The 26,759-nt window shown below is 46.5% G+C and overlaps 1 protein-coding gene across 1 annotated transcript in view; it reads right to left on the bottom strand.

The window, feature by feature from the left end:
- Positions 1-1,053: 1,053 nt before the first annotated feature.
- Positions 1,054-26,759, bottom strand: part of LOC144114413 (cocaine esterase-like) — a 47,860-nt gene continuing 22,154 nt past the window's right edge. The window contains 10 exon segments of the mRNA XM_077648138.1: positions 1,054-3,997; positions 3,999-4,164; positions 5,278-5,407; positions 6,086-6,242; positions 10,044-10,237; positions 11,163-11,328; positions 12,390-12,583; positions 19,151-19,336; positions 19,716-19,860; positions 21,927-22,067. Of these exon segments, the coding sequence (XP_077504264.1) occupies positions 3,767-3,997; positions 3,999-4,164; positions 5,278-5,407; positions 6,086-6,242; positions 10,044-10,237; positions 11,163-11,328; positions 12,390-12,583; positions 19,151-19,336; positions 19,716-19,860; positions 21,927-22,067 (1,710 nt within the window). The 3' untranslated portion in view covers positions 1,054-3,766.

Consider the following 26,759-nt stretch of genomic DNA (forward strand, 5'->3'; position numbering starts at 1 on the left):
GAGTCGGTGTCTCCCGTAGCTCCTTGTCTTTTTCTGTACACCAACCCGTGCTCTCCGTGCCAAATAATATGTCTAACACGCGCTCGCCCACCCGTCGTCTTTGTCGGCAGCGCTGCGGTACTGACGGCGGCTCCACTGCATTTTCTTTTGCAGCGATGACTGCATAAAACATTTTCTCCGGGACAAATTAATGGCCCTGCCTCCGGCGCACGCTGAGAAAAGCAGAGAATTGATCGATGAATATCTCAAGACCCATTGCACATTGGCAAGTTCTGTAAACCGGATTAGTTCGGGATCAATGCAGCTTTCAAGACATGGAAATCAACGCGCAGTGTGTTGGCAGTCATTAGAAAGACCATAATTTTTGGCTAATTAGCTGCATAACCGTGACCGCTATCTCGTTGTATTGTGTCCGCCGAGCCCAACACACACTCACTGAGGGTCATAAGCGTCATTTTTTTTTTGTTCCTAAAGCTGTGAAGGCTTTAAAATGTCACCCTGTTTATAAACTCTTTGTTTGCGAGGACTCATCAAGTTTTACAAATGGCAACGGTGGTTTCTTTCTTTCTTTCTTTCTTTCTTTCTTTCTTTCTTTCTTTCTTTCTTTCTTTCTTTCTTTCTTTCTTTCTTTCTTTCTTTCTTTCTTTCTTTCTTTCTTTCTTTCTTTCCTTCCTTCCTTCCTTCCTTCCTTCCTTTCTTTCTTTCTTTCTTTCTTTCTTTCTTTCTTTCTTTCTTTCCTTCTTTGTGCTTTTCTCTCGCTCTCTCTATCCAGGAGCAAAGGCATTAAATCTTTACTCCAAAGAGGCTCTTTCACGCCACAGCGGCAATCCCCAATGGCGCTGCAACTGTAAATGTATGGATGTGAGCTATTCACTCTGTTGGTTTTGGTGACACAAACGGTGCCATTAGACGAAATCACTAGCACGCTCTGCGCCGATCACGCTGCTTGCTCGGCAGTGATCGCAAAAAGGCAAGCTCACGTGTGACTTTCTGTAGTAGTACAAAGTCATACTGTGCAGAGAAGCACGTTTATTTTGTAAAAAAGAGACTCTCTTGAACTAACAATGTTGCTAAACTTTATTCAGTTTTCTTTGTACATGACACACACACAAAAATATGTGAGAACATGTGGCAACAATGACTGGTGGAGCGGCAATATGAAACCCATGCTAAGGATATGTCATATGTACAAATATGCGTATGCGGAAAGAAACAGCGGCTAAAAGGTTCGTTGTCTGTGTTAGAGCATTCTCCACGGCCAAGTCTCGTGCAATGCACTCTTGTTCTGCGTGACACATGACTGGTAGGCCGTGTTTAGTAGAAAACCACTAGGAAGTATCGCGATGAATATGTGCTACATGCGTTTTCAGGGTTGCGTTCTAAGTACATAGACCACGAGGACCTTCAAGTGATAGAGAAATAAACCTCGTTTCCTAACGCCAGTATATGCGAGATCGTTATTTCTTTTCTACGAAAGAAATAAGGCTAATGCAACACACACTCCCTTTGTTATATACGCTTGCAGACGACTCGGCCTTCAATCGTATGAAATGTTATTACACTATGGTACAAATTTCTACTCCTCAGAAATATGAAGGAAATTTTTAGTAAGCTGGTTAGATATTTCCTCTTGACAAAATAGTGTAAAACATAAAACCGACACAAAATCACTGCTCGTATTTAAGATTTAACTACTGGTAAGCAAGTAACTATACACATTCTTTTTCTGCAATAGGTTGCACCACTGAGATACCCCAAACGCTGTGGCTTCGAGGTACAGAGTGCATTGGGCAGTAGTTACCCGAAAAAAAAAAACTTCTTAAAATACACCACTGTTTAGTGTGCATGAAAAACAAAAAAAAGTCAGCATTAACAGATATCGAAATGAAAGAAAAGCAGGTTTTATGTTCTTGTGTGCCCGACTAAAGTGTTTTCTTGGTAAATTAATTCACCCAACCGCATTCGCGGAATTTTGGTACAATGAGTTCAGAGCCGTCTAATCGCGTTATACGTGCCGTCGCAGTCAACAGGCACCGGTGCTTAGGAGTCGGAGCTTGTCATTTCCATCAGGCTCCGCCAAGTGTAAAAGCCCTACAGGCGTCCAGCTCGAGAAGTGTCTCTCATAACCACGCTTGACGACAGCCCGCTTTAAGGGGAAGGAAAATCGCGCGAAACGAAAATGGCAAGTACTGCAGGAAAGCTTCACTGCGATGGGAGCCAGACTACGTGCATTGAGTGTTTTGATGCAAGTGAACGTGGATTTGGCTACAAGGTGAGATTCTTGTCATAGCCGCCTGTTGTGGACGCTAGCGCATTTCAGTCGCAGCTCATCTTCACCGTGACCATGGCGTGATCAGGTTTGCGGCTTGACAATGATGCATGTGCAGGCAGCCTCATGGCGGACGAGTGAACCACCTGTGGCGGGCAGTTTTAATGGTTTGGGCTAACATAGAATAGTTGTTCACGTGTTATTACCATTGTTCCCTATAACGAATGCTTGTGCAAATACGAGGCTACACATGATAAATACTAAACAATTACTACGGCTTCTAGAAGGCAGCCTTTGTCTAACAGTTCGACCTGTCATCATCACGGTATAGCCTCTCTTTTTCCTATCCACTGCAATGTAATGGGGAAAAAAAGCACACACTTGCGACGGCGTGTACTGCCTAAGGCCCTCTATGTGCGCATGGCGCTTACGTCTCATAGCACTCTTGCTCTCATGACAATGACAAAGCTGAGGAGTTGCAGTGAGCCATCGAGGAAGAAAAAACAAAGAGGTACAAGAACAATAAAATTTCACAACTAATTGGTAGACCAGGTCAGGCTTTGCGATTCCAAGGCAACTATAAAGATTCAGCAAAACATTTGCGTTTAGTGCCACCCAGCGACTTTTTCTTGCTTAAATGTTACCCAACTGACACAATTCCAAGTTGAAAGCATAACCACAGCCTTGATCTTATAAGGTTATACTTTCCGACTGCGCTTGTTTGCCCCGTTTACTCCAGTAACTCACGGAAAAAAAGACCTTACGAGCTGTATACTATCCACATTGCTTCACCCTCCTTTTTTTTTTACGAAATTAAGCTACGGTCAGGCTGGATTACATTTCTTGAGATGTGAACGCGGGAAATGACTTGCCGTTCAAAATACGTCTTATTACGTGTAGCTGCAAAGGCAACGTGTGCTATTCGTTTATCCGGTGAATTTACATTTCTTTGCCGCGTGCCGAAGTTCAAGTGCACAGACGGCACTTTTCACTCGGAGAACTCCCGCGCTGCTATTAAAAAGAAGGGTACCAGGGGCTACCGCGATTATCTAGTCTGTTCAGCGCAATCATGGCTACGCATGGCTGTTCCTTGCGGCGACGTTGTTTTGCTCGAATGGCTTAACTCACAGCGTTTATAAGCTTGCTGCACCAATGGAAGCTCGCTTCAAACATTTCAAGGGGGCCTGCAAGATTGCCTTCAAAGAGCCAGAGCCTTTGTCTCCTCTTGGAAAAACAAAAAACGTACCGAGCAGTCGATGCCAGGCGGGCATCGCACCAAGGTAGCTCGGGCTATCAGCACAGCGCGTGTGAAGTCCTGCTCATTTGCTGTGTACCGTTCACAACCCTTGCTGCGAGCGAGAAGTGTATGCGCGCCTTTTTTTTTCTCCTCTGGAGCGCTCATCAGCGAGCGACCGAGCGAGGCGAGTGGCGCAGCAGCAGAGCCTGGCAGGACTTTTGCGCATCCGTCTTTCAGTATGCACCGGCGGAGTATCGTCGTCAGTAGAGCGTGGATCCTCCGGTGGACATGCGCGAGTTGTCCAGGTCGGAGCTGGCGCGGAAGCTCTGGCTCTTCTTCTGGTTGTAGAGCACCACCAGTAGGACGATGAGGGCTAGCGCCAGCGCGATGGCCACGGCAACCATGCTCCAGGCCAGAGTTCGGTACAGCGGCTCCACGTAGCCCGAAGGCGTGGCGAGGGCGCCCGAGCGCGAGTCATCGCTTTCCCCCGCCCCGTTGGCCCAGCAGGGCGGGCGAAATGCCCGACCAGAAGCGCGTCGCCTCGACCCGGTACTCGGGGCCCGGCTGAAGAGAGCGGCCGATGCGGTACGCCGACACGTTGCTGGGAGTCGCGCGAGGCCACGCCGGGTACTCGAAGTTTGGGTACTGTGGTGCCATTCTGCACGGGAAAACACGAGAGAAGGTCAGGCAACGCGTTGCACATGCCGAACAACACGCTAGAACCCTAGCAAAAATGAATTCTGTTCCTCCAGTTAATAATAGTACATGCGAGTCTTTTCTGTAGACTCCTTATTTCGGGTTTGCCACCGCTCTTTCCAAAGTCCTGTGTGAACCGCAAAGCCACCAAGTCCTGTTCTCCCAACACGCGATGAAGAGGCGCTCGAGTGGCGTTCCTCCGAGCTCTCTGAAATTATTGGAGGGATGGGCCGATACGCCACACGTGCGAAGCACGGCGCAAGCTTTCGTCCTCTACCCGTAGTGAGGTCTTTTCACTGTTTTTTCCCTCTTCGAAGATTGCGGGGATGCCAAAGCCTCAGTCACTGAAAGGAAATCTTTTCAGCAGCATAGAACAAACCTTTCTGGTATCTTCAAGAGAAACGCGGACGAACTCAGTCATGTCTAGCAGAAGCGTACGCATTCTATTAGACACTATTAGTTGTCTATTTTACAATCTTCACCAAAATGATGTATTTTTTGAACTGTTATTACTAACCCTATTTTGCCCTCCTGCAACAATCCCAAATGGGATTAGCAGTATGTATAAATAAATAAATAAATTAAGTATACCAAGATGTTAGTTGGGAGAATTACGGAAGTGAGCGACACATGGCGGCATGTTGTTTATCCACATTTTTGGAATACGTGAGATAACCCTAAAAGTGACAGCGCCCCGACAATTTTAAGAAAACTGTTCCGAAACAACTCGCACTGTTGCACCTTCAACGCTCTGTAAATTCAAAGCGCAGAAGACAAGGGTAGACATGACAAGCGCGCCTTTCAGCATGCTACGCCAACTGGCCCAACAGTCAACTTTGTTAACCAATGTCTTTAGCGTGCATCCCACTAGGTACAGAAGTTTTGCCGCTAAGTTGACGGCGTGTATGTCTTTTCATTTTCGTTTTCAGGCATTTAACGCCTTTCGTGAATGCAGCTGAAGGTTTCAATCAACCATCCCTGCTGCAGTAAGGTTAGTAAAACTATACAGCTAGAACTACTCGGCTTTGAGTTCAAGTAGAAAATCTGAAAGAAGCCTTTCTTATACGATTCGTACCCGCTCTTGGCGAAGTCTGTCCAGAGGCTGATGATCCTGCTGCTGACGAGCGAGTCTAGGCTCGACAGCGGCCGCAGTCCATCGGCCGTCACGTCGAATAGGTAGATAAGCTCATCGCCGTTCGACACGCCTGCGAAAGGGAAATTTTGTGCATCACTTGGTTAAGTAAAGAATGCTTAGAAGAATGACATTCACACATCACATGCGACTTTTTGCTGACACGAAGGCAGCACTAAAATGGTGCGGTATCTTATTAGAGATTGTCGTTAATTTGTATAATTTGACGTTTTTAATAAAACAAATAACCCAGTTCTATGGTACTAGGCAGTAAGTTGGGCTCGCTAACCGAGGTCAATGATCGGTAACTTGTGAGCTTGACTCGTGAAACGCTCTTCGCTATTCCCAAAGGAATCTTACATCCTACACAATGGAAACTAAAAAAATTAGGTTTTTGCGCTTAAATTCGCTGTTCCTAATGTGTGGGTATGCGGAATGTTATTCAATCCTCGCAAATTTTCGATGAATCATGTAAACAGACGATTGCAAGTGCACCTGTTAGCCGTAATATGTGCACCTAACACATTCGAGACAAGTGAAACCCGTTTCAGTTTATGTGGACTGCCCTGCCTACGCTTGTCTGATCTGTCAGCCCGCGCGGACGGCGAGTGCCATAGTGTCACGCGCAACATTAAACATGAACAGAGTCAACGGGGCTCCAAGCGCTTGATCATTATATGCTCAGAAGACGAGTGGCGTCTGTGTCGTGTCTCAAGGTGCCCGTGTCGTTCGGATGGTCCGGAAAACGCACCCAGGTCGTACGACTGCCTCTGGAAGCCGAGTCGTGCGTCCAACAGGCTGGTGTCTCCTCGGTACTCGAACACGTACATGTAGGTGGGTGCCTCGAAGCGCGAGTACTTGGCTAGCGCTGCCTGGTTGCCCGCCACAAACATGGCGTCCGTCGACATCTGCGCGGAGCAAAAGAAGCATGAACGGGGACCCCTGCACACCTCAGCGATGTGACACAGGTCTGCATTTTGTGCGTAAAGCGTACATTTGCTTTCCCAGCGGTACGTGAAGTAGTGCGCAAGTGACCTACGCAGCTCGACGAGTGCACTCTTTCGAGACTTTATTGTTCAAATGATGCCTGTACAACCCCGCACGACTCCAGCTGTCGCCATAATTGGTATCGCTGTCGGTATAAGGTGTTAAAGTCTCGAAGCGACTCATGAGCTATGAGGATTAATTTAGGCCACCTGGGTTTCTTTAACGTGCCATGACATCGCACAGCACACAGACGTTTTTGCATTTCGCCTCCATCAGATTCGGAGTCCGGCCGCAGCGGTCGGGATCGAATCCTCCACCTTGGAATCAGCAGCCGAACGCCAAAGCCAGTGCGTCACAGCGGCGGGTTGTTGCTATAAAGCCCATTTCTAAAACACTGATAGTAGCAACTAGTTGATGGCTGCCCCATGTCAAACCCTGGTGACGTCAGCGGTAAGGGCGCTGAACTTAGCATCTGGGTGTCGACTTACGTGCCCCTAGCAATGCTGTTGACGTTCCGCTTAAATTCAGTGCGTTCTGTGAGCAGAGTAAAGCTTGAATGGCGGATATGCAACAGCAATTCCGAAAATTTGAGTCATCGCTTTATGTTGCATACTTTTAAACAATGTACTTCAGTATAACAGCGCAACAAAATGTTGCGAAGTTTTTTTCCGCACTCTGCCTCCTGCTAGTATGCTGCTTACTTCAGGTTGCGTTGGGAGAAGTAAACAGACACACAGATCACCGCTTTGTGTACAGCAAGCACTACTGTCACTTTGACAAAGTTGCGCCAGCTTTGATTTTGAATTGCGCGAATCCGCATAAATGGTCTTCAATTACTGTGACGTGTGCCTCGACACTGCAGACTTAAACAGAAGTGGGTTGAACCCACCCACGCATGCTTCAAATTGGGCAGGTTTTAACCTCTGCTTCTTTCTCTTTCCCGTTCCATGCCTTTCATCTCTTACGGCACTCCTAAGGCGAGACAGCCACGCACCTTTCCTCCTCTTCCTCTATACGACAAACCACCACTGCATGTCCGAACCGCATACTTCGGTACCACACATCGCTTCGGTGGTGCTGCTCAACTAAGCACAGCTTCTTGAGTCAGCCTCGAAGCAAATCATAGAACGCTTGTTCATACACCAGCGGTATACATATAAACAGTTCCAAAATATAAACAGTTGTTTTTATATGTATACATCACTAAACATATTCATGCATCATGCAATAGGGGGACTTCTGATTAATTAATTTATTTATTTATTCATTTACCCTCAGGGCCCGAAGGCATTACAGAGGGAAACGCTTGTTGTCGGGCTAGTTGGTAAGCCATAATCTTAGAAGAACCAGCGCAAAACAACAACGGACAAGAACGCCGCCGCGGTGGCTGAGTGGTTATGGCGCTCGGCTGCTGGCCCGAAAGACGCGGGTTCGATCCCGGCCGCGGCGGTCGAATTTCGATGGAGGCGAAATTCTAGAGGCCCGTGTGCTGTGCGATGTCAGTGCACGTTAAAGAACCCCAGGTGGTCGAAATCTTCGGAACCCTTCACTACGGCGTCTCTGATAGCCGGAGTTGCTTTGGGAAGTTAAACCTGCATAAACAAAAATCAAGCCAAACAACGGACAAGAATGAAGGAGGACGACACGGGCTGAAGCGCTGAACCTTCAACTTTAATTCGGAAGAAATACAGTTTTTCTCTCAGAGATTATGACGCACAAGCAGAGCAAGATGATTTAGATATGACAATGACTCAGTATATAAAAAGAGCGGCACAAGCTAGCAAAATCCTGCACAGATCTTTGCTATAACACATCAAGGAATGCGAATATGAACGGGCAACAAGGAACACGTCATAAACAAACGGTGATAAAAACAGGGTCTTGAAAGCTAAAAACGATAAAAAAACATAAAAACGATAAAGGGTATACAAAGGATAAAGACCAAGAAGTAACACGGCAAAAAAACTAAAAGGACCAATTAAGATTACAGCAAAGTTTTATGTAGATCAACTGAAGGATGTGCTGCTGTTCCTGACAGGAAGAAAGAAAAGGAAAGTGCACGGGCCTGCCTACTGGTTTTTACATTTACTAGTTTTTTTGTCGTGGTTCATTGACACGTTTGTAAAGCTGGGAAACTCCCTCAGGAGCACTGAAGACGACCTCAGAGCCAACCTATTGCCCAATTTTCTTCATATTCTGCGAAATTCGATGCAAGTAGGGCATAACGGCTACCTTATTTTTGGTTGCCCTATCAGCCGAAGGTGCGGAACCATGCTGTTTTAATTTTTTGAGCATTGCTTCGGCGACTAAGGCCAGAAGCTTTGTAGGGTCACTAGCCTTTTCCAATCTTACTGTTCGCGCTAAAAAAACTTTTGAATTTCGTGATCACAAGATTTAATTGGCGCATTTCTAGAAATTCTTTGAACTACATTTCTTTTTACCAACTTAGAGTGGGTTGAGTCAAACTGGAGAATCGGTTTATTGCCCCTTGGCTCATAAAACCAGCAAGTCATCCCTCTTGAAATGAAGACCCAATTCCAAGATTCTCAATAACACATTATTCGGCACTTCATGCGTCAAAGTTAATGGTGATAAGCATTCTGGGAAAATGGCCAAAGCCTTTGAGACCAACTCGAAAGGTAACCTGATTGCAATCAAGAAGACAAGAAAGTATTCTACAAATAAAAAAATCTTTGTTACTTTTGTGCCTTAAAAACAACTGTTAACTTCTTTGTGAAGTTAGCTAAATAGAAGTCGCTTTTAGGTAAATGCAGGCTTATCTAAATACAGTTTAGCTAAATACAGCTCGCGACCCTCCCACCATGTCTACTGTTTTTCGCACTTTCATCACTTTTGCGCACATCCTTCAGTTGGTCTACATAAAACTTGGGTTTAACCTTCATTGGTCCTTTTACCTTTTTAGTTTTTTGCCGTGATACTTCTTGGCCTTTATCCTTTGTATACCTTTTATCGTTTTTAAACATTTTTATTGTGTTTAGCTTTCAAGATCATGTTTTTATCACCGTTGGTTTATGGTGTGTTCCATGTTGGCCGTTCATATTCACATTTCTTTCCTTGATGTGTTATAGTAAAGAGCTGCGTAGGTTTTTGCTTGCTTGTGCCGCTCCTTTTATATCCCGATTCATTGTCATGCCTAAAAAGTCTTGCTCTGCTTGTGCGTCACGGTCCCTGACAGGGCAGCTGTATTTCTTCCGAAATAAAGTTGAAGGTTCAGCGCTTCTGTCCGTGACGTCTTCCTTCATTCTTGTCCGTTGTCCTTTTGCGCTAGTTGTTCTGAGATCATTACAGAGAGGGAGTGGGAGGACATGCATTTGGTAACATACGGTGCAGCAAGAACAACAATAACTGCTGTAAGGAGGCAAAAAAAGAAAAAGAGAAAACAGCAACGATTGACAAAGCAAAAAATAAATATAGAGGCGAAAAAAAATGACAGCGAGAACAAATGCAAGGGAAGTTAACAGAATTTATAAAGAGAGATTACACACTGTAGTCTTAAAATTATTCAAGTCAGTAATGTCGGCTACATAACTGGGTAGGTGGTTCCAACTCTCATTAGTGCTGCTTGGAGGTTTTACTGGACGCCGGACTTTACGGACGCCGGACATTCAAAAAGCGGTATAGGGAAACGAGATAGAAATGTATGCTTGAATTTATCTCTATCCTGAAGGAAACTGGAACAAAGGAGGTGTAGCGTGGCGTACGTTGATGAAGGCCCTGATGATAGCACCGGTGTCCAGTGGGTTGATGTCCCGGAAGTAGGTCTCGTCCACAGAGTCCACGACATCCGGCGGAGGCCGACTGTAGCGCAGCGCGCTGCTCAGAAATCGCGGGAGCAGCTGGTCGCGCACGTACGTGGCGCTGCGAGCCGACCGGTCCCGCAGGTACGCGGACAGCACTGGGAGCAGAAAGAGGGAAATAAACGAATGCTGATTACTGTTGGCTTGAGAGAAAGAAAACAATGACCTTTTATCGGAAGGAAAGCTCCTCGTTTTGACTTGTCTACTTGAAAGCTTTAAACAGGTGACTGGCATGACGTTCTGTGAAAGTGTCCCGAGATTTTGTTTCATTCATGCTGCATACATTAGCTTTTTTCATTGGATAGCTAGCAGACAGACTGTCGGTCTGGTTCTGCTGCTAAAAAAAATAAGGAAAATGAATATGGCCTACTCCTATGAACAGCCTAGCTTTCACTTTCGCGAGCGAATATCTACTGCCATGCACTGCTCTCTGCCAACCAATTATAGGAGGGAACAGAAGCTGCCCAATTTACGTGACCCTTGCACAGCCGCGAAGTATATTGCCCAGACTGCCGTGCGTCGACGTATATATTGACTAGACAAAGTGATGTCAATAAGGAACGAAACCGAACCTCACCTGCTCACTCCCTTCCAGGCGCGTGTGTGTCGATGCGCATATGAAAATTCCAAAGTTAAGCAGAGACAGTGCAGTAAGTGAGGTACTTTCGGAAGCGCCCCTTGTGAGCAAGACGCATGTACCTCAAGTGCATTGGCTCTGCGTTCAATTCTGACTGACAGAGGCAGCAGCAATATAACGTCCTTTTGTCAAAAGTTTTCAGGCCATCAGATTTGCTTATGGGCCCTACAGTGCTGCTAGTACTGCCTCTCTCGAGCTACAGATCCCTGGAGGACGAGGAGATCGTCCTCCCCACCGTTGTACAGCCTTGAAGTGTCAGGGATGTTGCCAGAGCAAGTTCCTCCACACGGCACAGCAACAAGCCTGGCGGTCTGGTAAAATTTGAAACAGACACCACGTGCCTCGTCCCATCGCTACTGGCACGACGTCGCGGTGCATCAACTCACCGGGGAAGAAGAAGGCGGTCTCGTCCTTGTTAACGCCGGCGATGAGCGGCACTCGGCGGAACTCTCCGCGCTCGAGCAGGGCGGCTGGCTCGTCCGGCAGGAATGCCCCCTGAGGGTTGAACTTCTCCACCACGGGCGCCGTCCGCACCGGGAAGTCGCCGAACACCTGCGTGCAGCGCACCCGTTGTCACGTCAGGCCCGCCAAGCATATTCTGCTGATATGAGCACAGTAGGCCGTGTGCATTCCGCCGCGAATGCCACTCGCGTGGTATAAGGCTTTTTCGGGTCTTTTTTACGCGATAGCATCAGAGCCCCATGGGGGCGAAACGCTGTGTCACACGTACGTCTGCTACCTGCCAAGGTTTGTAGGTGGAAAAGTGGAGAGAGTAAAGTCCCCCTCCTCTTGTAGGAGAGAGTAGGTGGACACTGGAAGGTGGCTGCCACGGGAAGAACCCTGTCCCCTACCAGAGTTGCTAGACGGAAGAACCACCTGGCCCCTTCGTCGGTTGGCAGGTGGAAAAGTGGAGATAGGGTAATTTTCCTCTCCTCTTGTTGAGTTTGGTAACCTTTATTAAATAGAGCTGGCACAAAGGTCTATTCCCGGGAGAAGGGGAGTATGTGTTGTCGTGCATGGCAGCTCACAATGAGGTTCTTATACTATCGCATTGTCATAGCTGATGATAATTAGGTGTCCTCTAAGTTTCTGTCACAAGGAAAGGGTAAACCCACAATTCTCTGAGACTTTTTCTCTGCGTATATATGTAGTGATGGCGCACTGCGTTGTCCAGAGGTGCGATTTATTCTTATTCATCGGTTGACCATACTTTACTGCTTCCCAACATGCTCAAGTCCACGCTAAGCTTCCCTGACAGCAAATGCTGCATTAGCTTACCAGCTGTTTTCATGCCTGCATATGGTGTTCGTTTATGACGTATAACGTGCACATAGTTACCAAGGGTCGTTCGGCTGTCCGCTTCTGTATAGCGTAGAGTTCGCTACACGAGAAACAGTGCTCGTAAAGGTGTTTGCCCATTCCCTTCATTATAGCTCAGCTGGCTTGTTCCAGCAATCGAAATTATACCTTCTTAACTTCATTCGAGGCGGGCTTTGCCGATAACTAGTGTTTGTAAAATTTCTGGGCTACGCGGCAGCCTTTCCAGTGTCCGTGAGTGGCGCTCTCGCACCGTTTCGAGGAACGTCGGAGAACGGAGCGGAAAGATTACGCACCTTGCTCTCCTGCTGGATGCGCAGGAACTCGCTGCTGGGTGTCTGCATGAGGCAGTCGATGAGCGCGAACGAGGGCCCGTCGGCGGGGCAGCCCGCGCCCTGGGCCACGGTGCGCTTGAACTGCGCTGGGTCGGGCTCTATGCTCCAGTCGCTCAGCGGGCTGCCGCTCTCGGCGATGGCGCGCGCAAACAGCCCTGCGCGCCCACAAGGAAGCGGATCAATCTATGGTCGCACGAACGCACGCTGGGAACACCGTCAGTGAAAAACGCATCAATTAGACCACACGAGTGAATTAGTCGGCGACTCCGGGCACCGCGGCGGCCGCAATTAAATCGTTCTTTTTATACAAAGTTACTCTAACACCGCAAGAATTCTTGCAAAATAAGCCACGAGGTATCTTGAGATCCTTGTTGCACAGTAGCCATTGTCCAGCAAGCAGCTCTCCTCAGGCTATGAACGGAATTCATCAAGGTTAGATTAGGTTATGCGAAGTTGAATATGAGTGGTTAATTGAACACCCTGAGGCACAATGCACCCCTACTGCTTCATTAGCCTAAAATACGTGGCATAATTGTCCTTTCCAAGCTGTGGTGCCTTTGAACCGAAAGTCGAGCACCGTCATTGAAAAGTACTGCTACAGCCTGGTGTCCTTGAAGGCTTACTAAAGTTCTTCTGCATGCATCGTCCATACGACTGTTACCAGGAGTGCTGGCTCACTCCTCCTGCTGCACTAAGCCCAACACTACGGCCGCTTCTGCATGGTGGCCCACTTCATCCACGTCATGGGTAACCATCATATATATCGCGCAGAACTCACGCCTCAACCCTCTCACTATAACCAGCTATCCGAACCTGGGACGCGTATTAAAATTCTCTCTTTTGCCCTCCCTCTTTAGAGAATATGATGAATAAACGCTCCGTGATTATCGTCTCGCAGACCTATGCACCGAGAAAGTCTTTGGCAATGAGACTGCGTGCGCTAATTTAAATGGCGCTGATTTCCCAAATGAAGGCGCGTAAAGGACACGGAACCATGCTCAGAAGTAGTCGGGGCAATGAATGTTGCAAGGCTGGGCGCATGATCTGACTCTTAAGAGAAAAAGAAAACTATAGACAAGCTAAGCAGAAGAAAACAAGCCCAACTAAGCGCTATACAAAACCCATATGATATTTTTAATGAATTGATCTCTGGAATCAATGTGAAGACTAAATGTAATCAAGCGGCCAGGGAAGGGATCGGAACCCTGCGACACTAAATCTTCATGCAGTGAGTCCAAAGCCTTCTTTTGTCGCTGACTTATTTCTGCGATAAGTAAATATCTTTATTTCGACTACCTGAAGCGATTCATACAAAGGAAGGCAGCTGGATTTTTGTCACTAGAGCAACTCCATCTAGCTGATTTTCTAAATAAGTAAAAATGGCGTCCTCAATGTTCTGCTCATCTGTCTGAGCGAGCGAAGTCACTAATGAGCTAGCAAATAAAATCTCACAGGGGGCACTGACCACTGATTATTTGCAGAATATAAGCAGAGAAACATGGCACAGCAGGACAGCGGGGATGACGTTTTGAACGTAATAGGTAAGTGAACTTCAAGCGAAAAAGCAGCGCCAAGATGGCGTCGGCTTCGTTAACATTTAATAAAAGAATTGGCAGGACGATCATTAAACCTGTCTCGAGAATTTGCAATAGCAGTCGGATTTAACTTCGATGATTACTTTGATGCATTTAGTCCAATGAATGGTTTTACTCTAAGCCGAGGCTTCGCAGACGCGACAGAATTTTTATGGAGGGTGAGGGTGCAAGGGGGGGGGGATTTTGAGGGTGTAGGCTTCACTCGCAAAGGGTTCATACGGACGACGCCGGCATTTTTGCCAAGTACCCCTGGTACTGCTATCGCAGTAAAGTTAAAGCGCTGGGTTTAATGAATTTTAATTATCAGTACACTCAGAGGACAATATTCCTCTGTCTTAAAAAGCGAAGATAAAATTTGCTGCACCGCTTTTATGTTCTGTTTGTCGCTGCTTCCCGCGTCTAGGCGCCGTTCAACTTTCTTTTCAACGGCGTTCAGAGACGGTATGTTCATGCTGGAGCCTTGGTGGTGGGCACTGCTCGCGTGTGATGAATCATGTTGAACTTAGTCCGTTTTTCCGCCGTAGTGTCTGCCAGTTAGGCAAATTACAGGTAAACACGTTCTTTCCTCAAAAAACAGCGCTTTGCTTCCTTGCGAGCTCTGACTAGCCAGTTTTCAGAGAAAGCGCCTTGGATCAGAGTAAAACTAAATGCATTGTTATTACTTGCTACCAAAAAAGAAATCTTGTACGACACATTACTAAACCAGACCGAGTTTGCACTTCTGTCGAAGAGACAAGCGTGTACCCATGGAAGTTCGAATATCAAGCTCCAATAGGCAAGCCCGCTAGCGTACAGCTAGCAGGTGCGCTCCTTCACAGCGCTTTCATTGTATTATTGCGTTCCATTGGATGGGCTAATAAATAAGGGGAATAATTTTTGCACGCGCAAGGCGGCCAGCACGCCGAACAAATCTTTTCGCTTTTCTAGGGCAGTGGCAGCCCAATTACCAGGAATAATTAAATAACAGCAGCCCCATTACCGACGCCCATAAACACTCATCTCTAGGTCACGATAAAATCAGCTATGAGTGTCAAAGCTTCCGCTCTTGTCTCGCGCAGCTCTGCAATTCTCTAGAAGTGTGTGGACAAGTCCTCTCGGCGTGGAAGCCGGCCAAGGGTGTTCCTGTTCTGAAGTCTGGCCGGCCGCCAGCAAACCACGCCTCTTTCCGGCTTACGCATAGCTCTGCTCAGGTGCGTCGGAAAGCTGACAAAAGAAATGAATCACAATGGGATGACGTGGGATTACAACACTGAAGCGTGCGCTGCCGAGAAATCGGTGGCGATCGCCAAAACGAATTAGCTGAGATGAACGCAACTATTCTTTTGTGCGGACATAAACGGCATATCTAATTGCAGCTGTAAAAAAAGTATGGCTATGGGCCCCGATTAACATTCGTTCCTTACAATAAATCTAAATTAAACAACTGCTCGTTTCCAGCTCACACATTGGCCCAAGTAGAGGACTATACATATTTGGTTGTGACCGTAGCTCCTACGTTGTTCTGGAATACGCATACTGATTCTATACGCTTCTCTGCTTCCCCTAAAATCCTTTTTTTTGGACTCTGAACTTAGAACATCCCTACCAATATAAAATTACATCTCGAGTATACATGTATGTGGCACAGAATCCCTGAACTCAGCTAATTAAGCCTCTCAAAAAGACCCAAAGAAATAATGCCGCGAATATTTGTACTGTTTATTTGTTCACGCTCAAAGCTGCCGGCACGTGCAACTGCTTCCACGTTGTTTGAGACTGTTGTAGTTGGTTTCGGTGCCTTATCTCGAGGCTTCCTTGCCAGCTTTAAATTGAGCACAGGCGAGAGTGGTACGCATTCTCTTCGACGAGCGCCGAGCACGCTTGTTGCTATCGCTGCCGCCGGGTCATTCAGTTATTTGTGGGCGCAGGTAACCGTAAAGATCATTTTCTTTTGCAAGCCGATTTCATTGTCTTCCTGAATGCCGGACTGCCATAGCCACTGCGTGGCAATAACAGTTACGATTATATCTACGGTTACGTTTATATCTAACAAATTCTCAAGACTTGACTCTCTTGCCAGGATTATGAAGAACAATTGCGCGCACACCGACGAAAATAGGCAGAAAGCAATCACGACTTCAATTCCTTCCTCACTACCAAAATAATGATCATAAAATAGGTCCGTCGCCTGATCTTGTGCCTCTAGGAATAAGGCACAGAAGACACCACCACTTAACTCGCTGGCCACATGAGCTCGAAGCGACACAATTAAGTTTTATTATTTTATTCGCACAGTATCGTACTGGATTGATGTATTATGAACAGTTTCTTGCAGTCGTTTATACTATGCAGTTTTAGACGTCTTTCTGTGCTGTTTTCACTTTCTTGTATTAAATAAAAATTCGTTGGAGGCACTCAAATATCTCTTAAATGCGGGAAGGTGAAAGCCGTTTGTAATTTTTACCCAAATTATAAATCTTTCGGTGATCTTAAGGTCACGTGACCTGGGTGGCGATGTAACGAACGGACGATCAACGCGAGTATGAGCCATTAATGGCTATCGCCTTAATAATTAAATAAATAAACCGACGAGTGCGTAATAGAACCCTAAATCGCAATATGCTTGAACGACGAGACCCCAGCTCGCCAGCGACTAGAAAGAGAGTTCTTCCGTTCGGTTTATTCAGAGGTTTCAAGAATAGAATGCAGTCATGAGTCATGACTTTTATGTACCCATTTCTTAAAATCGTGATGTGTCCAGAGCCCTTACGTTCCCATTGAGCGCGATCGCGCATCTAGATCTCGAAAGGGCAACTTATGGTAGACCTCAATGAACTGCGGCAGTACAGCCGAATGAGTTCAAGAACCTTGCTTCACAAAGCTTTCATGCGCGTCCTACTGCTATAATAGCATGACATTTCGGCAGTGAATGTCGCCGCAGCTACGTGAGAATAAAAGTGACGCGGAGCAGTACTTTCCGCGACCTTCGCTGGCCCTGTGGGTGCTTATATCTACGCGTACAACCAGCGCGGTCGCTGTTTCTCAGCGGCCCTTGATTCAAACGTGGCCACTAATGAAGACCTACTTCGAAAAATCAAATTTTGGACGGCGTAACAAAAGCTTCGTGAGGCCATCCTACCCTAACAAAAATTTCGGCTTCGTGGTCCCATTTTATGCCGCAAAAGGGACGCCTGTTTTTCTTTTCATATTTCATTATCAATGGCGGCACACTTTACGCTGCCGAATCTTGCGCTGTTTCTCTGTGTACAGAAAGTACTAGAAGCGTGTTCGAGGAGGAAAAGGCCTCAGTCGAGAGTGGAGCGAGACTCACCAGCGGCCAATAACTGAGTAAAGGGCAAGAAAAATGCGAAGCCAGAGTCACGACTAATATTATTGCCCTGGGTTGCCATAACATATGCTCAAAGCTACTTGTAGAACAGAGCCGAAACAAACGCAAGGTCGCCATCACTGCTAGTGGGGCCTACGGTTTCTTCTCGTCCCTCTTTCTTTTGTAAACCCCGGGACTGATTTTGAAATTAATGAGACAAAACGCCTAAGAAGGGGAAACTTGGTCTAAAAGCAGAACACTGCAAGTCCGATTCTGCTGAGTTTTTTTTTTTCCTCCGACAAAACGGCGGTCTCAAGGAATCTCAAAATCGAAACTCTAATCTCCACCTTATACATTCGTCCCCTACGCAAAATTCGACTTAATACCCACTATACACCTGCTAGAGCGTGTCTACTATCAGTAGGCCACACCTTCAAGTTTCAACTGTCCAGAACACTTTGCCAACCTCTCCCACTGTCTCTTTAAGTGCCCATTAGCCATACAACCACCACATTATTCCTATCCAACCCTTCTTTCGTGGAGTGCTTAGCTCGCATCGCACCGGCAGAAAGACCAGCTGGCCCACGTGCGGCAATCCCGCCAGCCACTGAGCGGCTAACACACAAGCTGTGCAGTACAGTGCACTCTCTCTCTCTCTTCCAACCAAAGAGGACATCTGATCACATTGCGCAAACGCAGTTCCTCAGAGACCGACAAGAGCCAGCGTACAAATGAGGGGGCCCACATATTCGGTGACTGTTCCCTTTCGCCTCACACCTTTCACATGACGTCATCATGTGCATCTTGAAGGATAGCTTCTCGTATAGTATTTAAGAAGCAGTTGCTCGAAATTAGCAACGGCAGAAGATCTTGTAACATTTGCAGACAAAAACGTTTCGAAAGAGGAGCGCGCCGCTTGAAATCCTAAACTTACGCCGCGTCATACTCCATGGTTTGCGCCCTCTATTGAAGTGTCTGGGCGTCATTTCACCATCTCTTATGCTAAGAGCACTTCAACACGTGGAGAAGTAGTTGCCTTGGCCTGCACATACAAATAGCTAATACAGAAGCTGGAGAAAGTTTTTTTTGCAAAAATAGCTCTTCTGAATCTACGGAGTTGTGTCCAGAGATGGGAATAATCCAGAAAAATTTGTATTTAACAGTCGTCATTTTATTTGTCGTGCATATTATGAGCCGGCACTTTAAAGGTCGCAACGATGTTCACGTCATTTAGTTCCTCACGTTTGGCATCGATCGTCAAAGCTCTAATAGCAGTGACTGCTCGTTCAAGTTACGAGCCCTTATTGTGACAACTGAGTTCTTGGTGACAGGGGCGAGTTTGTACGAAGATAATGAGAGTGAGTGATAAAAGAATTGTATTTTTTACGTTTCGTTCGAATTCCATTATATTCGTAAAACTATGTCTCACACAAAGTTCCAGAATGAGTTGCATTGTGTGTTGTGTTGTGTTGGGTTTAGTGGCGCATAAGCATCTAAGGCTGTCATGCTCCAAATACAAGGTTGAATCTATGTGCTGAATGTGGTTCTTTCTCACGCAAAATTACAAGCAACGTTCAAATCATTTCTCTGATTAACTGCATTACCAATATGGGCGGTAACGCGACTATCCATTGTTTCAGAGCTGCCTCTACCATAGTCCGAGGCAGCTCAAAAGAGATCTGCATGCGCTTCTGCCACGCTAACAAAGTTAGCGAACGCAGCTCTGGGGTGCGTCATGGGTATTTTCTACTCGCCTTATTGGCCCGAAGCCTTTTTGCCTGCTCATAGCCGCTCACAGAGACATGACACCCGGTGCGTACCTTGGCTGAGGGGCGACAGGATGTGCAGGAAGACGCTGACGGCGCCAGAGCCTTGCCCAAATAGCGTCACTTGCGAGGGGTCACCACCAAAGTGGGCCACATTGTCGCGCACCCATTTCAGTGCCAGGTTCTGGTCCAGCAACCCCAGGTTGCCCGGGCAGACACTGTCGCCAGTGCTGAGGAATCCTGCAGTACGAAGCCACATGTACAAATGGGTTAAGCAGTTTGTAGACTGTAATGAGAGAGTCATCACGACATTCTTTATTTTCAGGTGTGCCGAACCGCGAGAGTAACATAATAGTTAATGGTACGAAATAAGGCCACAATTCTCTCTCCATATAAACTCCGTCTTATGTAATGTCGAGCGTACGGAGCGATGCTTTCTGTTCATAGAAAGTGAGCGAAGTTGTAATGGCGCTAAATTTAACTTGACCCATTCTTTTCGCAGACACCCATGGCATTTGTCAGCATACTATATACGTAAGGAGATGAGCAGACACAGCACACATATTTTTTATCCACTGCTGCCTGTCAACCTTCGGATGTAAAATGCAAAAGAACGTACCAAGAATGCCGAGCCTGTAGTTTAGGGTGACTACGACAACGTCCTTGTCGACGAGCTTCTGCGGCCCGTACTGGCTTGCCGCTCCTGTCTCGAAGTTCCCGCCGTGGACGAACACCATCACCGGGTACGAGGGCGTCTGGCCATTCTGCGCATCGGTGAAAATTGGAGAAACTAACGGCGATATTCGCAGTGCAGGAAGTCCTAGCTGGCACAAGTCAACATTTTCGACTTTTATCAATTGCTTAGGGGAGGAGGTGACATTGTGGCAATACACGTTTTCTAACATTCTGTGAAGCGAAGCAGTGTGAGAACAGATAGAAATTTAGAAAGTAACTTCAAAAGTCACCCTTCTAATGCTACTGACGATCGGTAAATCGCAATAAAAAATTTGTGCGGTACGTCGAGATAGATTATAATTACTGTCTTTGCAAACAAAAGTTCTTAGTGTAATGATTACTTTTACCTTTTGCTTTGCAAGGTCGCTCCTTTTTCTTGCTATGCGAGTAGTTCTTTTCTAAAAATAGATGTGATGTTCCTTTCTACCAAGGTACTGTGAAGAAAAAAATGCCTGCTCGCACCACTCTACAGTAAAGCGATTTGGCTGAACAGGGAAGAGCCCAGTACTTCGTGTTGTAAGTGTTCTAATGCAAAATTATGAATTTGCATTGGAAGGCAGTGCATTCACAGCGAACAGTACCCAAAGAGAGTACTATGCGCTTACTAGGTTATGTAAAAGTATGGGAGTAGCATTTTGTTACTTGATTTACACGCCGTTTGGTAATCAGTGGGTTGAAAAGAGGCCTTACCAAATTTTCATTATTTCTTTGCAAGACTAAAATAGCCACATGATGCACTGAGCGAACGAGGTATTAGGCGATAAATGCTAGCCGCCTCGTCCCAAAAGTGGCTGGCAACGTTTCGCGGTTAATCGGTTATTTAACGTATGGCGACACAGAAATGCTGCACTGTCAAGCTTCAACTCCATGGACTCACCCACAATAAAGACAGATATTAGTCTTGCGCAAGCAACCAGTGTGAGAACAAGCTTTGAAGTTTAAAAGTTGGGGGCCAGATTCAAAACACTACTCACACGTCCTCATCCGTACGATTGATTTCGTAACTGGCTGGCGTTCGCGCAATAGCCATTCATGATTTATGACCAAACAATGGCTGCGACGCGCAAGAAAATCATGAGCAAATCTCACGTGCACAGCGCTGCTACTAAACACCTTGTTAATGTCTCCACATCTCAAACAACGTCATTCACGTCGGACCCTTACTTGCCAACTAGTTCGTTGATAGCTCTTCATGGGGAAAGGATATCCCAGTGAAAGAGCGCCAGAGCCTGGCTCTTTAATAGAGGACTCCGGTCGCCCTCACAAGTTTTATGTAGTTTTCCTATGGTTCATACTGAAACAGCGGCAGTTGGAATTTAATTATGTACCACTTTGGTAACATTTGAGTCGAGAATTTATTTGGCGGCAGTATTCCACCACCTGAAAAACTGCTACACGCAACAGCTTCAACAACTGCCTATGTATTCAGCGTGCTCCAGACTCGCTTTGACCGCTCTGTATCGTAGCTTATTTTGAATCCATTACCCCTTCAGAGTGCACAGGTGTAACATTTCTAGCACAGATTGATATTCTATGTGCATATAGAAGCGCAGGGAAACGTGATGCGTCATCTTTTGGCGCTCTTAGAGGGTCGATTATTCTGTGGGTGACTGGTACGGGGTCGAACACTTCTGTTAATATGAAGCGCTAGCGGAGAGATCGCCAATAACATTATTCTTAAGCGATCACCGCCTGTATTATTATTATTATTATTATTATTATTATTATTATTATTATTATTATTATTATTATTATTATTATTATTATTATTATTATTATTATTATTATTATTATTATTATTATTACATTATCGCCATCACCACCTTAAATACTGCCACTCGAAATCAAATGACGCCTTTTGTCACGCCGGTTAAAAGATTTCCATCAAAAGAGCTGGCTGAGACGGGACTGATATGGTGCGACTAATTAGTTGCCTTACGCCTAAATTCAGAGTTAAGCAATGCAGTTCGTCATTGCAAGTCACGGTGGAATCTTAGTCCACCATTCAGTGGCGTCAAGAAGCCGCGCAAACACACCCAGTACTGCCGGGCATGCTGAGAAATGCGCAGGCAGTGTGCACAGCATTCCTACTTACCCTGTAGCCTGGTGTGTAGATGTTAAGAAAGAGACAGTCTTCGTTGCCGACAATCCTACCGCGGTAGTCGAACTGCGGGCACGCCGACCTGAACGCGGTCGCATCCAGCACTGAACTCCATCCAGGATGGATCACGGGCGGCTGCAAGAAAGGAGGCCATTCAGCGCGTACGCTTGCAAGAAATGACCGCGTGTGGGTGCCCAGAACACATTTTAACGTTAAAATGCCATCTGGCTATTGTGAACGGTTTCAGAAGAGCATAATCCGAAATACGATACGTCTGTCGTATGCAACGAAAGGTACTGTCTCCCGACAGGTGTCAGTATAATTTGAAGACATCCACTCTGACGTCTGCCGATCTGCTTCACGGGATAGCTGCAATTTACTAGTGGCACTGGAAACCTTTCCTTGGTTGTTAGTTTCATTATAAGCTCTTTGCATGTAAATAAGTTTGTATTATGGGCCGAACAATCTAGACAAGAAATAGCAACCACAAGCTTGCCATTAAATAAATGCAACAGATATTCGGCCCAGCTTCTCGAGACGAAATTATTTGCAATTATAGGATATAAAATTAGCAAAAAAATAGTGTCAAGGTTCGCTCGCGTGAAAGAGCTCGAAGCGCAAAGTAATTAAAGCAAACTACAAGCAAAGGGGATCCGAAGGCTGATATCCGTGATGATCGTCCATATTTGCGTTGCTTTTGAATTGTTTCGACATGTACTATCCGTAGCCCAAGCCACAGATCTTTTCGGATGAAGACCGTGCATATCTCTACCGTTCCATCAAAAGCAGTCACTTCTCCATATCTGGAGCCTGGACGCCATTTGCAACCGCCTAAAAGCTGCACGTCCCACTCCGCGTCCAGAGCACCGCTTGCAATACTTCCAGTGTTCGGCGAACTATACGACATCACAGTGCACCCTCTTTAGCTCCCCCCTTCTTTTTTTTATGCCAACGCGCACGTGAATGCGGCTTTCACTTTTAAAAGGCAGCCGGCAGACGGTCATACCGCGCACATGCTCATTGTGCTGTCATTCGATTCGACTGCGAACCGAGAGGGGAGAGAGGCAAGAAGACGCTCAGTGCTCGTTTTCACTTCTGATGTAGGAGCTATTGATGTTAAAGAGTAAGACCTTCAAAAAACGATTAAAGCGTGCAAAACTTTGTGCCGTCGTTAGGCTGCAGTGGTCTCTGCACTGTCCACGTCTCAGAGTATACGAAAGGTAGCCTTTCGCTTTTCTCGTTACGAGGTTCCTTCGCTCCAACATCGAATGAACTTATCCTAGGCAAACGGCTCGTGTGAGAGAAGTGGCGAGGACGTCAACTAAACGTACACCAGTGTTCGAAGAACGAAGCACCACGAGATAGAAACCACTGCAAAAGGGCTATGAAGACTGTCGGAAAGTTTCTCTACAATGGCTGCGACGCAAGCGTGATGATATGATGCAAAATGTCTCGGGCGTGCACGCCTCCCAGGTGAAATATGCGCCAGAAACTTCATAACTAAGTTAAAGGCATTCAGGCATTGCTTGCTTTCACGTGTGAATCGACTTACAGCTCTGGTTTTACAGTTGGCCCGTTTCCAAGGCTCAACTGACAGGGTTCGCGTTCCAAAAGACCGCTCGGAGAGTCTCCACACCTGTCAGTAGGGCATGCACTGTTCCTTTTCGGCCGTCTGCCATTCATTGCATCCACAGAGGGCGTGGCACTACATTGCCCCCCCCCCCCCCCCCCCCCTCAACCGCGCCTTTGAAATTCACCGCAGTGCGTACTCGAAGCCTGCGCTATTTCTTTCTGTTTAAGGGGAGGAAACAAAAAAAAAAACACTCACAAAGGTGGCACCCAGTCGTTGCCTCGGGAGGGCGTGTTTATAATTTTTCTCCCTCACGGTTCCTGATGCTACTTTGACGACACGCGAAAGAAGGTTTTAATAAAAAAGTAATCGAAAACTCACTAATTCGAACTGCACCATGAACATGTGTAGCCTGTGGCCCATTAACCTGATTCAATCCGCCACCAAAATGTGGAGATAAACGCCACTGTCCAGAAGACCAGGCCTAAGAGCGCAGCTGACTTCAACCTGCCAAGTATGGCAGCCGAGGATCACACAAAAAAAGACATTTTTCCAAAGTGTTGGTGCCACAGACGATATACGATAATAATCAGCGGTAATATTTTACAGCAGTCGAGCAGCTGAGTGCCATTCAGTCTGTTCGACTCAAGGTTGCAGCACCGGCTGTCCATGCGCCATCAAAAACGCGTCCGTCGCGCAGGTCATATTACTGGGCTTGCAACCAGACGCTGCGTCTAGTGCGCCGCGCATTATTGCATTACACATACACACACGTTCATGGCTTCATACATCACATAGTGTTTCTCCGACGAACTCTGATAGGCAGAGTTCGCGGTAGCGAACCAATACATACTGTACATGCGTGTGCGAACACTTGTCACATGGCAAGTCTTCGGATTAAAAAAAAAGATCCTGAAGTAAGCTCGAACGAGGCTCCTGCATACCACTGAAGGTATTTAATACTTATTTTGCGTCAGTATAATGTTTTGTCAGTTTAATGGTACGCGTTTTCAATCGTGGACGGTACGAAGCCAGCCTGTCCATGCGGAGCGCCTGGGCCAACGACCACGCTGCTGCAGCACGGGATCGATGTGCAGACACACTTACTGCAGCTGTAGAGCTGAGGCACAGCTGTGTTGCGTGCTCTGATGCCCTGTTTGCGAGCTGTCACCGTTCAACGTTTACACGTGAGTTCAGCTGGTTAATTTTATTTCTTTCTCAGTGGTTCCTGATATAAATGATTTACCTATATAATAAGCTAGCGTCTTTAATCTCGAGCACGCGACAGTGAAACTCGTGAGCTGGCGCGCTTTCAGTGGCATGCAATTCATTGCGCCATAGCATCGTGGAAATTGATCGTCGTGTATACCGGAATTTCCCGCTAGGTCGATTCGCGTTCCTTGGAAGGGGCCGCTACATGGACATGCATAGCTGACGCCCCCACCGTTCCGCCGCGATGCTCCTGCGCCCTTACTTCGCATCGCTCAGGTCTTCCACTTCCATAAACATGGCTCCCGCGAGTGATTGACGACGCCTGCTCTGACAGAAAAACAATTGGACTCGCTTTCTTCTCCTCTCGTCTCCTGTCTTCGCCTCCCGAGGCTATCTGCCGTGTGGGCCCAGATTTCGCAGTGGTGAAAGCGGTCGCTTCGAGCTTGCGCCTATGGCGCAGAAGAAAAAAAAAAGCGGAGAAAACAAGCCCCGCGTCACGCTTAAGTGCGCATGTCGCCGCGCGATTTTTCAGGTACTTCCGTAGCTGCAACTGTGTCGCTTCAAGTATTATGGGAAGCAGAAAGGCGTGGCGGGAGGCTTGCGTAAGGCTCTTATGTTGACCAGCCTAGCTGCGCAATAGGACTAGTTAGAAACGAACCGCGCGCAACTTTTAAGTGCCGTCCTACATGCCATAAGAGAATCTATTGGTAGGGAGAGTATATCTATTGATGGAGTTTCAAGCGTACACTTGCTGGGCACTTTAAAGGGACACTGAGAAAAAAAGTTGAAGGTGGCCTGTATCGAATAGATTTGCCCATTCTAATGAGAAGGAGTCTACTTTCGCTTAAACCGAACGTTTTATAAGCTAGAAATAGCCAAAAACATTAAATATAGGTGTCGCAACCTTGGCCATTGTCCAAAGCATACTACAGTGTGATTTTCTTTTTTTTTCCCCGCGCGAGACACGTAGGCTAGGTAACACAGATGTTGACGAGCAAAATGCGACCACGAAGTCCGTTTCGTTAGGGAAGTCATGAGTTTTCATCAAAGGTCGGCGAATTATTTTAATCCCCATTTCCTGGCGATAAAAGCGTGTGTTGCTGCCGGAGAAACATCGACAACGCAGAGTTCGCAGTGTATTAAAAAAGAATTACGCGTGTGAAACTTGAGCCTCGTTTGATTGAAGTACAGCCTGCATTTTATCGCGCCCCTCTTCCGAGTCATAGTTCCCCGTTCTACTTCTTCATGGGCTAGTCACATATAGCTACACATTGCCCTTTATAACGCCGTGCACACACAGTGCGAACTGTGTTATAAGGGCAACGAGCACGAAGCGCACTGGACGACACCCACAACGCGAAATCGGGGAACGAGGCAAAGGCAGCTAGACCTGCAGAATCACGCTCGAAAACCCGCGAATGAACGCGCGCGTGTAATGGACCTGCGCTTAACTCAACCCCAATAATCTCCAACATGAGTCCACCCCCGCCATCTGTTGTCGCTGAGTGACAGCTCCTGCGCAATTCCCTTTTTTATATTTTTTCACACGAATCACACGGAAGATTAAGAATTTGGGGGGCTAAGAAATTAATAGCATGGTGCGGAGGTCCCATGCACCTCTGCGCAACGATTAATTAATTCACTAGCTCTAGTAGAACTTGAAGATTTCTATAACCGCATTTTGATGATGCAAATTGCATTTCTTTTCCAGCTTCAGCGTCAGTTTGTTGCTCAAGCGCATTGCTGTTTTCAAGTACCCGTACTTAATCGCCATTACAATCAGCATTCTGCGAGAAATCTTAGTTGTCACGGTTACATAAGCTTAGATACTTATTGAATTATTTATTTATTGACCTGGTATATTATTTCTTCTATATTTTTTGCATTTTTGTTGCCGTGATTTAGCTTTTAATGAATGAGCCCTTCTGTCCCTTCGACTATACACATAAATAAAGATCAATAAATGAACAAACTATAACAAAACTGCTGTAACCAACACTATAACAAACTCTTGAAATCGAACATGCAACCAGTTACCATGGCTC

Source organism: Amblyomma americanum, chromosome 1 (assembly GCF_052857255.1).
Source record: "Amblyomma americanum isolate KBUSLIRL-KWMA chromosome 1, ASM5285725v1, whole genome shotgun sequence".
Taxonomy (NCBI): Eukaryota; Metazoa; Arthropoda; class Arachnida; order Ixodida; family Ixodidae; genus Amblyomma; species Amblyomma americanum.